Genomic DNA, 13744 nt, shown 5'->3' with positions numbered 1-13744 from the left:
TTATTCTCACAAAAAAAAAAAATCAAATGTGAAGTTTTCTAGTTGAATATTTCTACTGAAGAAAAATGTAAGATACTTACTGCAGTAGAATGCTCCTTTTTCTCATGGAGACGGGCACTTCGACGTTGCTCTGAGTAGGCGTGTTGTTTTAAAGCATTGAAAACATGGTTTGAGAGCTTTAAATCCATGCCAATCCCATCGCCTACCTGAAATCCAGGTGCAAACTGCCAAATAAGAATCAGCATCAGAATACTTTAAAATGTGGAGAGCAAAACCAAAAAACAGTGAATTCTATCTTTATTTGGAACAAATTCCCTATTCAATACATGTGCATGCAATGAAAACACAACACACAGACATTAAAGAAAAAACAAAGGCACCTGCTAATAAACAACAGGAATCGTAGCATTAGTATTATTATTTCTTAGTCTTTTTTTGTTACTGGGGCTTCACTGCTACAGGCCAATTTTTCCAGAGGAAAAAAAAAATCAGAGACAGAGAAAGACACCACAGTACTTCCTCCAGTAGGGTAGGGGTGGGTGTCCAGGCTTGATCCTGAGTCATGAGCATGACAAAGCAAGCATACAGTGGTCTGGGAGGTGGCACAGCGGATAAAGTATTGGACGCTCGCTCATGCATGAGGTCCGGAGTTCGATCCTCCGCAGTGCATGTACCAGAGTAATGTCTGATTCTTTCTCTCTCTTCTCCTATCTTTCTCATTAATAAATAAATAAAATCTTTAAAAAAATTTTTTAAAAAAGCAAGCATACGATGGAAGTGAGCTACCTTGCTAGCAACAGTTTTATTTAAGAAACTGCATACATCACCTTATATTTTCAACTTATTTTAATAAGCCCCTGATTTAGAGATAATACTCTCAGGCTGGGGAGACAGCATAATGTATATGCGAAACTTTCATTATTCCATTTTTAAAAAAATATTTATTTCCTTTTGTTGCCCTTGTTGTTTTACTGTTGTTATTGATGTTATCATTGTTGGATAAGACAGAGAGAAATGGAGACAGGAAGGGAACACAGGAGGAGAGAAAGACAGACACCTGTAGACCTGCTTCACTGCTTGTGAAGCAACTCTCCTGCAGGTGGGGAGCCGGGGGGCTCAAACTGAGATCCTTATGCCGGTCCTTGCACTTTGCACCATGTGTGCTTAACCCGCTGTGCTACCACTCAACTCCCTTAAAATAATTTTTAAAGATTTTCTTTATCTACTGGATAGAGGTAGCCAGAAATCAAGAAGGAAAGGGGAGATAGAGAAACACCTGCCGCGCTGTTTCACCACTTGCAAAGCTTTCCTTCTTCAGATGGGGATGGGGGACTCGAACCTGGGTCCTTGTGCATTGTAACGTGCACTCAATCAGGTGTGTCACCACCCAGCACCCCCCCCCCTTTTTTTTTTACAAGAGCACTGCTCAGCTCTGGCTTATGGTGGTGCAGGGACTTTGGACTTTGGAACATGGGACTTTGGAGCCTCAGGTATGAGAGTCTGTTTGCATAACCATTATGCTATCTACTCCCACCCAAGATTTTTCATTTCTGAGGCTTTGAGATCCCAGTTTCAATCCCCAGCAACACCATAAACCAGAGTTGAGCAGTGCTCTGATCAGTCAGTTGGTGTGTCTATCGTTCTATCTGTATCTTTTTCATTAAAACAAATAAATAAGTATTTTTAAAAAGAGAGATAATACTCTCTATTACTTACATTTTCCATTCTGGCTGTGTTCTTTCTTCCACATACTACTTCGTCATGTTTGGTGGTAATATCTTTTCCTTTACCAATAAAACCCTTTTTGGGAGTAGGAACAGGTTTTGCTAAAGGTGATTAAAACAAGTCAAAAATGTAAAAATAGCAGACTAAACTGTTACAGTCAACATTATCTGAAAAGATATTTAATCTAACAGTAAATCGCCAAATTAGAATTAAATATAAGACGCAAGGATTCAATGGAAAACTTACTTTTTCTATAGCCCCACTAAAAAAATAAAAGTAGGGGAAGGGGTAGGACAGTGTAATGGTTATGCAAAGAGACTCTCATATCTGAGGCTCCAAAGTCCCGGGTGGAATCTCTCTCCCTGTCCCCCTCCCCCCAAGCCATAGCTGATCAGTGCTCTGGTTAAAAAAAAGAAAGTAGGGAAAAAAAAAAGAAAGAAAAAGAAAAGTAGGGCTGGGGAGATAGCATAATGGTTATGCAAAAGACTTTCATGTCCAAAGCTCTGAAGTCCCAGGTACAATCCCCAGCATCACCATAAACCAAAGTTGGACACTGCTCTGATCTCTCAATCAATACATAAACCAAATATTATTTATAAAACAAGAGGGCAGGTATATATAGCATAATGTTTATGTAAAGAGACTCTCATGCCTGAGGCTCTAAAGCCCCAGGTTCAATGGTTCAATCCCCAGCACCACCATTAGCCAGAGCTGAGCAGTGCTCTGGGAAAAAGAAAGAAGGAAGGAGAGAAAGGCATCAGTACCTGGTCTGTAAGGATCATCACGGGTATCTTGCCAATCAACCTCATCTTCAGAGCTATCACTGTCTTCATAAGGATGTACTTTTCGGTAATTTTCAAAGGAGATGGAAACTTCAAAAACAAGAATAGTTGAAGATTCACTTAGATAGATGTTAGCAAGCACTTTTTTCTACCCAATGGTGCTGTCACAATAAGATCGTAGTACCTTTGCTATCTCCATTGAATTTTTTTTCTTCACGCCTAAGCTGTGCATCATATTCTCTGTCAAATTCCATCTGTAGCATCTGAGCCAGCATTAGGTCGCTGGAAGTGTCAATGTTTTCTCCAGTAATAAATGGTCCTTCAGCAACACTATTCAAAATAAGGCAATGTGAACTAATATAATGTGCTCATATAAACAGATGCTACCAGTTATGAAAGTAGGATGGACCTTGTCAGTGTCAAAACTGTTGAAAAGGGCAAAGAACTTTACCAGGTTATTTACTCTTTTAAAAAAATTTTTTTTGTATTATCTTTATTTATTTGTTAGATGGAGACAGCCAGAAATCAAGAGGGGAGGGGTGATAGAGAGGGAGAGAGACAGAGAGATACCTGCAGCCCTACTTCACCACTCACAAAGCTTTCCCCTTACAGGCAGGGATTGGAGGCTCGATCCTGGGTCCTTGTACACTGTGACATGTGCGCTCCCCTAGGTGCGCCACCACCCGGCCCCTATTTACTCTTATTTGTCCAGCTACCCTCTCCTGTGAGAGCAACAACTAAGTGGTGAGAGAAAACTAAAGAAGTTATATAACAATAATTCCAAACTGAGACCCAGAATTCATTTGCTCTGATCAAAGGAGGGAACATATTTGTAATCATAAATGTAATGGAGCACACATATGCTATGTATGCAAATTATATATATGATTAACACATAAAACAAAGATTTGATCAAGACTACTTATTAATTTGGAGATCATCTGGCTCAACCTTAGTATTACTAAAGCCCGCAGAAAAGAACACAAGACAATACCAGGAGGCCAGGTGGTGGCACACCTGGTTAAGTGCACATGCTACAGTGTACAAGGTCCTAGGTTCAAGACCCTGGTCCCCATTTGCAGGGGGAAAGCTTCGTAAGTGGTGAAATAGGGCTGCAGATGTCTCTCTGTCTCTTTCCCTCTCTACCACCCCCTCTCCTGTCAATTTCTGTCTCTATCCAATAATAAATAAATAAAATTTAAAAAATTAAAGAAAAAAAAAGATAATACCAAAAGCCAGCCACAGAACCTGGACCAAAATACAAACACCAGTTTCCCCAGCATGACGTTCTTCTTACTCACTACATTCCTTTCCTAGATATATTTCACCAGTACGGTGCCGGGAAATCACTAACTACGTCCTGAACTCTGTTGGTAATCAACTGCTGGTTAAATAGCCTCTTTATGAGTCTTACTTACACAACTTCAGGAAATGCAGCAGCCTCCTCTTGTAGTTGCAATTCCTTCGCCAACTCTTCACTCATCACATCAGTCAAAGAACACGATATTGTATTTGGAGGGGTAGCCCATGGACACTATTAGAGAAATATAAGGAGATGTGGATTAAGTCCATAATAATAAAGTGCCTTCCAAACATGAAAATAAGATTAATCTTTTTATTATTATTATTTATTCTTGGACACGAACAGAAAGAAATTGAGAGGGGAGGGGGAGACAGAGACACCTGCAGCCCTGCTTTACCACTTGTGAAGCTTTCTCCCTACTGGTAGGAACCAGGGGCTTGAACGTGGGTCCTTGTGCACTGTAATGTGAGCTCTTAAGCAGGTGCACCACTGCCTGGCCCCTTGAGGCTGATCTTTTTTTTTTTTTTTAAGATTTTTTTTAGTTATTAATGAGAAAGGAGAGAGAGAAAGAACCAGACATCACTCTGGTAACTTGTGCTACTGGGGATTGGACTCAGAACCTCATGCTTGAGAGTCTAGTGCCTTAGCCACTGCACCACCTCCTGGACCACAGAGGTTGATTTTTTTTTTATTTTATTTTCCCTTTTGTTGCCCTTTTTTTTTGTTATTATTGTTGTTGTTATTGATCTCGTCATTGTTGTTGGATAGGACAGAGAGAAATAGAGAGAGGAGGGGAAGACAGAGAGGAGAGAAAGACAGACACCTGCAGTCCTGCTTCACTGCCTGTGAAGCGACTCCCCTGCAGTGGGGAGCCGGGGGTTCGAACCAGGATCCTTAAGTTGGTCCTTGCGATTTGCGCCACATGCGCTTAACCCGCTGCGCTACCCCGACTTCCTAGGTTGATCTTTTTAAGAATATAAATAGTTGGGCTAGGGAAATAGCCTAATGATGATGCAAAAAGACTTGCAGGACTCAGGCTCCAAGGTCCCCAGGATAAACCCCAGCACCAGCACAAGCCAGAGCTGTGCAGCCCTAGGCAGTCTGTCAGTTTTCTCTAATAAGTAAAATATCTAAAGCATTTGAGAACTCAGATAAAAAAGAATTAAAATAATTAAATAATAAAACAAATGATGACCTAGTAGTACAAATCACCTTAAAAGATAAAGCAATGGGAGCCAGGTGGTGGCGCAGCAGGTTAAGCGCACACGGTGCAAAGCGCAAGGGCTGGCTTAAGGATTCCGGTTGGAGCCTCTGGCTCCCCACCTGCAGGGGAGTCACTTTATAAGTGGTGAAGCAGGTCTGCAGGTGTCCTTCTCTCCCCCTCTGTCTCCCCCTCCTCTCTCCATTTCTCTCTGTCCTATCTAACAATGACAACATCAATAACAACAATAACTACAACAGCAATGAAAAACAAGGGCAACAGAAGGGAAAATAAATAAATATTTAAAAAAATAAAAAAAAAGAGAAAACATCAGATAGCTCAAATCCAATCAAAGATAAATGTATGCTACAATAGCCAAAAGCACTTTTTAGTCTGTTTGGGGAGGACGTGCCCTTTTAGTTGAAGGAAAGCACAAGGCTGACATAGCGTCACTGTACCATAGGGAAAGAGTTAATGCAATAAATACCCTTTATTCTGATTCTCAGATCACCAAGCAGCCTTCTGAATATAGCTGGCTCCCCAGCTAGGTTTTCTTATAAGAACAGACTGTACCAACTAACAGAAGACAAAGCCCACCCAGAAGTTATACCTCATTCTAATGTATCAAAATTTTTTTTCCTTTCTTTTTTTAAATTTTTTTAAATATTTATTTTATTTATTTATTCCCTTTTGTTGCCCTTGTTGTTTTATTGTTGTAGTTATTATTGTTGTTGTCATTGTTGGATAGGACAGAGAGAAATGGAGAGAGGAGGGGAAGACAGAGAGGGGGAGAGAAAGATAGACACCTGCAGATCTGCTTCACCGCCTGTGAAGTGACTCCCCTGCAGGTGGGGAGCCGGGGGCTCGAACCGGGATCCTTATGCCAGTCCTTGTGCTTTGCGCCACCTGCGCTTAACCCGTTGCGCTACAGCCCGACTCCCCAAAATTTTTTTTAATTGAAAGAGAGGGAGAGGGAGAAGGAGAGAAAGAATGAGAGGGAGAAGGAGGGAGAGGGAGAAGAGGGAGAGGGAGGGGAGGGAGGAAGAGGAGGGAGAGGAAGGAGGAGGAGGGAAGAGGAGGGAGAGGGGGAAGGAGGAGGAGGAGGGAGAGGAGGAAGAGAGGGAGGGAGGAGGAGGGGGAGGAAGGAGGGGGAGAGGAAGGAGAGGGGGAGGGAGAGGGAGGGGGAGGAAGGAGAGGGAGAGCAGGGAGAAGGAGAAGGAGAAGAGGGAGAGGAATTAAGCAGAGCACTACTGGAACTTTTTATGTAGTACTACAGATCAAAGCCAGGGCTTTACACATACAAGGCAGATAGGTATTCAACCAGAGTCACCTTCATTTTAATGTAAAGAATCAATGATCTCTGTATAAAAAAGTGTATGGGAGTTTCTCAAGACATCTTAGGATACACTAATACAAAAGCAAAAATAATAAAAAAAAAAAAACAGATTTCTGAACTTTAGAAGCTGAGAAGGATTCTAGAAAGAGCATCACTACAATTACTTTCTGACACTCCTTTTGAATTAGCCTTCCTCAGTGATATCACTATCTCAGCCCCCTTGAAAATGTAAATTATATTGTGTTGGAGAGGGGGCTTACAAGATTTAAGCCCCAGCCAGCACTCCACATGCAAAGTAGTTTGGTTCTCTCTTTTGTGAAATGAATAAATAAACTACACACACACACACACACACACACACACACACACACACACACACACACACACTTTTTACTTTTTTTTTTTTCTTCTCTTTTTACCGGAGCACTGGTCAACTCTGGCTTATGGTGATGCGGGGGATTGAACCTGTGACTTCAGAGCCTCAGGCAAGACAGTTGGCACTTTTATAACTTCTGGCTTCCTTCTGTGAACTCTAGATGGAACATAACACTGTGTCTTTGCCTAGAAACGTTATGTTTGATCAATTTCAAAATCCAGCTTCCAGGGGGAGTCAGGTGGTAGCTCAGTGGGTTAAGCTCACGTGGCGCAAAGCGCAAGGACTGGCATAAGGATCCCAGTTCGAGGCCCAGCTCCCCACCTGCAGGGGAGTCACTTCACAAGCGGTGAAGCAGGTCTGCAGGTGTATCTTTCTCTCCCCCTCTGTCTTCCCTTCCTCTCTCCTTCCCTTCCTCTCTCCATTTCTCTCTGTCCTATCCAACAATGACTACAACAATAAAATAATAAGGGCAATAAAAGGAAATAAATAAATATTAAAAAAACAAAACTCAGTTTCCAAATGAAGCTCTAATTTAGACCTGCCAATCACATTTAAAAATGATTAGCAGCATTAAAAGACAACACTGAAATACTATGGTTGAGTCGCTTAGATACACAACTTACACAGATAAATTCACATAGTGGTGCAATTACCGTAATGATATGAATCTATTTTATAGATTTAGAAACAGATGCACTAAGTTTTTTTTTTCCCCTAAGATTTTAATCTTATTAAAATAAGATTGAATACATTGAAGAGACAGAAATTGAGAGGGGAGGCGGAGTGATAGAGAGGGAGACAGAGAAACTTGCAGCCCTTTACCACTTTGTGAAGCTTTCCCTCTGCAGGTGAGGACCAGGGACTTGAACCCAGGTCCTTGTGCATTGTAATGTGTGTGCACATAACCAGGTGCACCACCACCTGGCCCCTTGCACTCAGTTTTTTAATACAAGTTTTAACACAAATGAAAGTATTGAGATCTGAATCAAGGCAGTAGGACCCAAGAGGCTGTACCTTAGCATTTTACGCTATTAGTCACTATCCCGGGAGGTGAGAAGCAAACCAATACTGACTTTGGTCTCAAATGCGTCAGTTAGGAATGCCCTTCATGACCTGACCCAAATCATTCTTTCCAGCTGTATCTCTCACTTAGTCTATGGACTAGCATACTTCAATGCCTTCCTATGTATCTTTCTCCTCAATAATTTTTCTCTCTTCTCTATTTCTCTCAAACTAAATGTCACCTCCTCCATAAGGCTGTCTCAATTTAAAGCTAGGTCCTTTGACTTGTATCCCTACAGGGGCATGGCATACTCACTCTAGTAGAGATAATGCCGTCAGTCACAATAAAACATGAACAGTTTGAAATTCTTTACTCCTCATAGTCCAGAACAGAGTTTTAGAGAAAGAGACAATCTACTATTAAGCAACTAATATGTACCAAAAGAAAATACTGTGGTGAGTAGATAGCATAATGGTTATGCAAAGAGACTCTCATGCCTGAGGTTCCAAAGTCCCAGGTTCTGTCCCCCACACCACCATAAGCAAGAGCTGAGCAATGCTATGGTTTAAAAAAAAAAAAATTCAAGCCTGAGGCTCCAAAGTCCCAGGTTCCGTCCCCAGCTCCACCATGAGCCACAGCTGAGCAGTGCTCTGGTAGCTCTCTCTGTGTATCTTTCTCTCTGTATCCCTCTTTCACTAAAAATAAATAAATAAAATATTTTTAAAAAGAGAGAGAGAGAGAGAGAAAAAAATATTGAAAATTTCACAGAACTTTCGGCTTGTTCCCAGGCTATTGAAGGCTGGTGCTTTTCTATATCACTACTATAGTCCTTTTCTCTATCTTGAAGTTACTCCCTTCTGATGCTTCTAATCTTTTGCCAGCAGTCAAAATTTCCTACTATGGTGTTAAAGCTTGAGAAAAAAACCCTCAGAAGAGATGTAAATTGGTAAGCTTAACTGTGCTATTCTGAGGACAGAACTGATCAGGAAGGGAACTCAGAGACTGTGGACAGTGCGAAGGCACCCTAATTCCATTCCTGTTGATCTTGCTCAGCAGAGTCTTGGGCTTTCAGGCTGTATTTCTCTAAACCTCTGCTGACCAGCTACCTCAGCTGGGCCACTTCACACTGCAGCAACTTCCTCGAAAAAGGGTACGATTTCTAAGAGCTTGCCTTCTTCCACAGTTGAAATCAAATCCAAACTCTTTCAACAAGCAGTCAAAAGTTCTTCCTAAGTTTGCTTGAACTGTGTAAGGGATAGGTTCGGGACAGGGGCAGTCAATAGTCCTCTAAGGGCACAAGGAGCTCACCATCCCAAGTGGATGAACTGGGGCTGAGGTTGCTGCACCTGGTTGAGTGCACAGATTACAATGCACAAGGATCAGGGTTCGAGCCCCTGGTCCCCATCTGCAGTGGGAAAGATTTGTGAGTGGTGAAGTAGTGTTGTAGGTGTCTCTCTCTCTCCCTCTCTATCACCCCCTTCCCTCTCAATTTCTAGCTGTCTCTACCCAGTAAATAAGATTAAATAAATAAATAGAACCATAATCCATGGAGGGTTTCTCTTTTCTATTGACTCAGAAGATATAATCTAGACAGACACACATACACAACAGAATACTTAAAAGGATAATTCTACATCTTGAGATAAGAATCTCTGAAATATGATCTGTGATCTAGCTTGGTACAAAACCATTAATATATATTATTTTAAAGTACTTTTAGATTTGCAGAAAAATTATCACAAAAATAGTACAAAAAGTTCCCAAGTACACCAGACCCAGTTTCCCCTGGACTAGTATCGACATCTATCACAATTAATGGATCAGTATTTATACACTATTATTAACTGAAGTTAATTCAATACTTCAGATTTCCTTAGCTTTCCCCTGATGTCTTTTTTCTCTACCCTAGGATCTCACTCAGACCCACATTCAGTCATCATATCTTCTTAGTCTCCTCTTGGTTTTAGTTTTCTATGACTTTCGTTGTCATTGATGATCCTGACAATTTTCAAGAACACAAAGTATTGTTTCTTTGGGGGGTATAGGGGTGAGTAGATAGTATAATGGTTATGTAAAGAGACTCTCATGCCTGAGGCTCCAGAGTTCCAGGTTCAATCCCCCACACCACCATAAGCCAAAGCTGAGCAGTGCCCTGCTTAAAACAACAACAACTACTAATGTATTTTTTTTTTATTGGCTAGAGATAGAGAGAAATATAGAGTGGAAGACAGCTAGAGAAGGGGAGAGAAAAAGAGGCATACAGCACTGCTATACCACTGATAAAGCCACCCTCTGTAGGTAGGGAAAGTACTTTTTATAGTTCTCTCAAAAAGAGCTGCCCACTTTCTCACAGATTGCCTAGTTTTCTAATTTATATCTGCCCCCCTTTTTTAACCAGAGCACTAATCAGCTCTGGCTTATGGCGGTGTGGGGGACTGAACCTGGGTCTTGAGAGTCTCCGGCATGAAAGTCTCTTTGCATAACCATTAAGGGTTCCCAGCCTCCCCTTTTAAAAAATATTTATTTTCCCTTTTGTTGCCCTTGCTTTTTATTGTTGTTGTAGTTATTATTATTGATGTCAAGGTTAGATAAGACAGAGGGAAATGGAGAGAGGAGGGGAAGACAGAGAGGGGAAGAGAAAGATAGACACCTGTAGACCTGCTTCAATGCTTGTGAAATGACTAGCCTGTAGGTGGGGAGCTGGGGATAGGTGGGGAGCCAGGGATCGAACTGGAGTCGTTAAGCTGGTCTTTGCGCTTTATGCCACGTATGCTTAACCCGCTACTGCCCACCCAACTCCCCAATTTCCCCTTTTTAAAATGTCCCCTAGGGCTGGGGTAGATAGCATAATGTTTATGCAAAGAGACTCTCACGCCTGAGTCTCCAAGTCCCAGGTTCAATTCCCCGCACCACCATAGCTAGAGCTGAACAATACTCTGGTTAAAAAAAATAAAATACCACCCCCCCAAATTTCTTGTCCACAATATCACAACTATCCAAGTAACCTTTACAAAAAGGCAAAATAATTCTATACTCAATAATTTTTTGCTTGGGAAAATAGGTTTTTTAAAATAAAAATTCTATTAACATTAACATAGGATTTGCATATAATTTATTATAAATCTTTAAATTTCTCAGTTTTAATTCTTATGTGACAAATTATCAATAAATATGACCAGTGTAATAAATGTTCTTTGGGGTTCTTAATTAATTAATTAATTAATTAATTTTGGTAGTCTCCAGGGCTTCACTCCAGGCAGACCTTTTCAGACAGAAAGAGCATACATGGGGCTGGGTGGTGGCGCACCTAGTTGAGCGTACATGTTAAAATGCGCAAGGACCTGGGTTCAAGCCCTTGGTCCGCACCCGCAGGGGGAAAACTTCACAAGTGGTGAATCAGGGCTGCAGGTGTTTCTGTTTCTCTCCCTACCTCCCCCTTCCCTCTCGATTTCTGGTGGTCTCTATCCAATAATAAATAAAGATTAAAAGAGAGAGAGAGAGATAGCAGACAGCACAGCAACAAAGCTTTCTCCACCGCTGTACTCTCCTGGGGCATACTGGGGGCTTGACTTTTGGGCACATGCATGGCAAAATAATAAACTATCTCACCAAGCCCTTGTCCTCAATAATTTCTAAGAGTATGAAAGGGTCTTCATGAAAAAAAGCTTGAAAATCACTAGCTTTCAACATTCTTTCCATCTTTCAAGACTCTCCTCAAATCTCTATCTCTTCCAAGTAAGTTTCTGTAGTCATATCTTCCATAAGTTAAAGGAGAATTAATTAAGTACACCTGGTGTGAAGAGCAAGGACCCTCGTAAGCATCACGGTTAGAGGTCCCGGCTCCCCACCTGCAGGGGAGTCACTTCACAAGCGGTGAAGCAGGTCTGCAGGTGTCTATCTTTCTCTCCCCCTCTTTCTTCCCCTCCTTTCTCCATTTCTCTCTGTCCTAACAATGACGACATTAATAACAATAATAACTACAACAATAAAAAGCAAGGGAAACAAAAGGGTAAATAGAGGAATACATTTTTTTTTAAAAAAAGGAGAATTAAATAATACTTGCAGCTTCTTTCTACTAGTTTTGCCTACTGAGATACTGTTTTCTGTAAACCCCACAATTCTTTGCTGAATGATAAAAATGAAATATTATATTTCTGAGATGTACACTTAAAGGAAAACATGGATAAGTTAGCGATTATTACTGAATTGGTTTTGTATGTGAAATCTGTTCTGAGCTTAGTATGTATCTGAACACCACAGTTTGTTCGATTTGATGTTCTTACGAGTCATTATGTATGCTTAACTCGAGGAATTTATAAGTTAGTATCTATCTGCTAATTCTGTCTTATTTCCTACTGATCTTGGCTCTGTAAACAAGGTCTTAATAGAAAAAAGACACCCTGGACCCGGGTGGTGGAGCGCATATGTTACAGCGCATAAGGAGCTGGGTTCAAGTTCCCAGTCCCCACCTGCAGGGGGAAAGCTTTGCGAGTGGTGAAGCAGGTCTGCAAGTGTCTCTGTCTCTCCCTCTCTCTGTCTTCCTCTCCTCTCTCCATTTTTCTCTCTTCTATCCAACAACAACAGCAATGACAACAACAATAATAACAGCAATGACAACAATAACAACAACAAGGGCAACAAAATGGAAAAATATGGCCTCCAGGAGCAGTGTGTTTGTGGTGCAGGCAACGAGCAATAACACTGCAGGCAAAATAGTAATAAAAATAATGAAACTAACTGGAGTTGTTGTACTGCACCAAAGTAAAAGACTGCGGGGGGCAGGGGGGGGAAGTACAGGTCCTGGAACATGATGGCAGAGGATCTAGTGGGGGTTGTATAGTTATGTGGAAAGCTGGGAAATGTCAAGCATGTACAAACTATTATATTTACTGTCGACTGTAAAACATTAGTCCCCCAATAAAGGGGGAAAAGAAGAATAGGAAAGCTTTCAAGGGAGGGGATGGGGGAACGGAGCTCTGGTGGTGGGAACTGTGTGTGGAGTTGTGCCCCTCTGATCCTATGGTCTTGTCAATATCTCCATTTCATAAATAAAAATCATATACATATATGAAATATTTCATATAACTGTGTAGAGGGAGAGAGGCCATGCCTGGATTCATCTTCTACGGGAGGGAGGAGTGAATCAGAGGCAGGATGGCCGTACTCTGCTAGGCAAACAGCCTGTCCGCACCACCCCGCCGGCTGCGGACTATTCTGTTGACTCACTGGCCGACTATTCTGTTGACTCAGGGCCGACTCTCCCTGCCTCGCTCTCCGGCACCTGCCGGTCCGCCCGCCCGCACCCAAGGACGCGACCCCAAGGGGCAAGCCGGACCCTGCCCGCCCGCCCGCCCCCCCGCCCCCCCGCCCCGGCAGCCCTCCGCCGCCCCCCAGCCGCCGGGCCCCCACTCCACGGCCGCGGGTCCCCGCCCGTAGCCCCCCGAGTCTCCAGAGGAGCCGTCTGTCGGTCTGCCACCCCCTCCCGCACCTCCAGAGGGACCAGTCCCGGTGACAAGCCAGGTGCGCCAGGCCAGACTATCCCTCACCTTGCGGGGTTCCCAGGCCGCTGCCCGCCCGGCCTCTGGCGACGCCACTCCGACAAGATCCATGTGAGAGAAAGAACCCGCGACAGGACCAGAGAAGAGAATGCGGCAGGGCTGGGAAGCTGCCACCGCCGCGGAGAGAGGCGGCGGGGTAGGTGCAAAGTGTTGCGGGTGCTGGAGTTGAGGTGACAGATGGCGGCGGCGGCAGCAGCCGCGGCCGGAACTGCAATTCTTCTCTTCCGCCTCGTCCGCTGGGTCCGTCGCTTCCGATTGGCCGCTGCGGCGCCCCGGCGGCCTCCGGCCCCGCCTCCAGTAGGGGCGGGGCGTCAGGAGCGGGGCGGGGCTGGTGGTCGCTGGGCTGGTTGCCGGGACCCTCAGGCTGTGGCCTCCCCTGGTCGCGGTCTGTCGGTTCTCTCCTCGCGTCTCCTTCTTCCCCTGCCACTGCCCAAGTCACGGCTGAATCTAATTAAAGTGA

General features: G+C 43.2%; 1 protein-coding gene across 2 annotated transcripts in view; it reads right to left on the bottom strand.

Annotated features, from left to right (window-relative positions):
• The window catches only part of RIOK3 (RIO kinase 3), a 28607-nt gene extending 15121 nt beyond the window's left edge, over positions 1-13486 (bottom strand). Inside the window, exons 1-6 of one of the 2 annotated variants that reach the window (XM_007528179.3) lie at positions 13273-13486; positions 3926-4041; positions 2692-2837; positions 2490-2597; positions 1717-1826; positions 81-224 (exon numbers count right to left, since the gene is read on the bottom strand). In XM_007528179.3, the coding sequence (XP_007528241.1) occupies positions 81-224; positions 1717-1826; positions 2490-2597; positions 2692-2837; positions 3926-4041; positions 13273-13335 (687 nt within the window). In that variant the 5' untranslated portion in view covers positions 13336-13486. Of the gene's footprint in view, positions 1-80; positions 225-1716; positions 1827-2489; positions 2598-2691; positions 2838-3925; positions 4042-13214 lie in introns of both variants that reach the window. The other variant, XM_060173600.1, reaches the window with a different exon arrangement.
• Between the last annotated feature and the right edge of the window lie 258 nt (positions 13487-13744).

The sequence above is a fragment of the Erinaceus europaeus genome, chromosome 15 (assembly GCF_950295315.1).
Source record: "Erinaceus europaeus chromosome 15, mEriEur2.1, whole genome shotgun sequence".
In the NCBI taxonomy this organism is placed as follows: Eukaryota; Metazoa; Chordata; class Mammalia; order Eulipotyphla; family Erinaceidae; genus Erinaceus; species Erinaceus europaeus.
The sequence above is the reverse complement of the archived record's forward strand: the minus strand, read 5'-3'. Positions and strand labels throughout refer to the sequence as shown.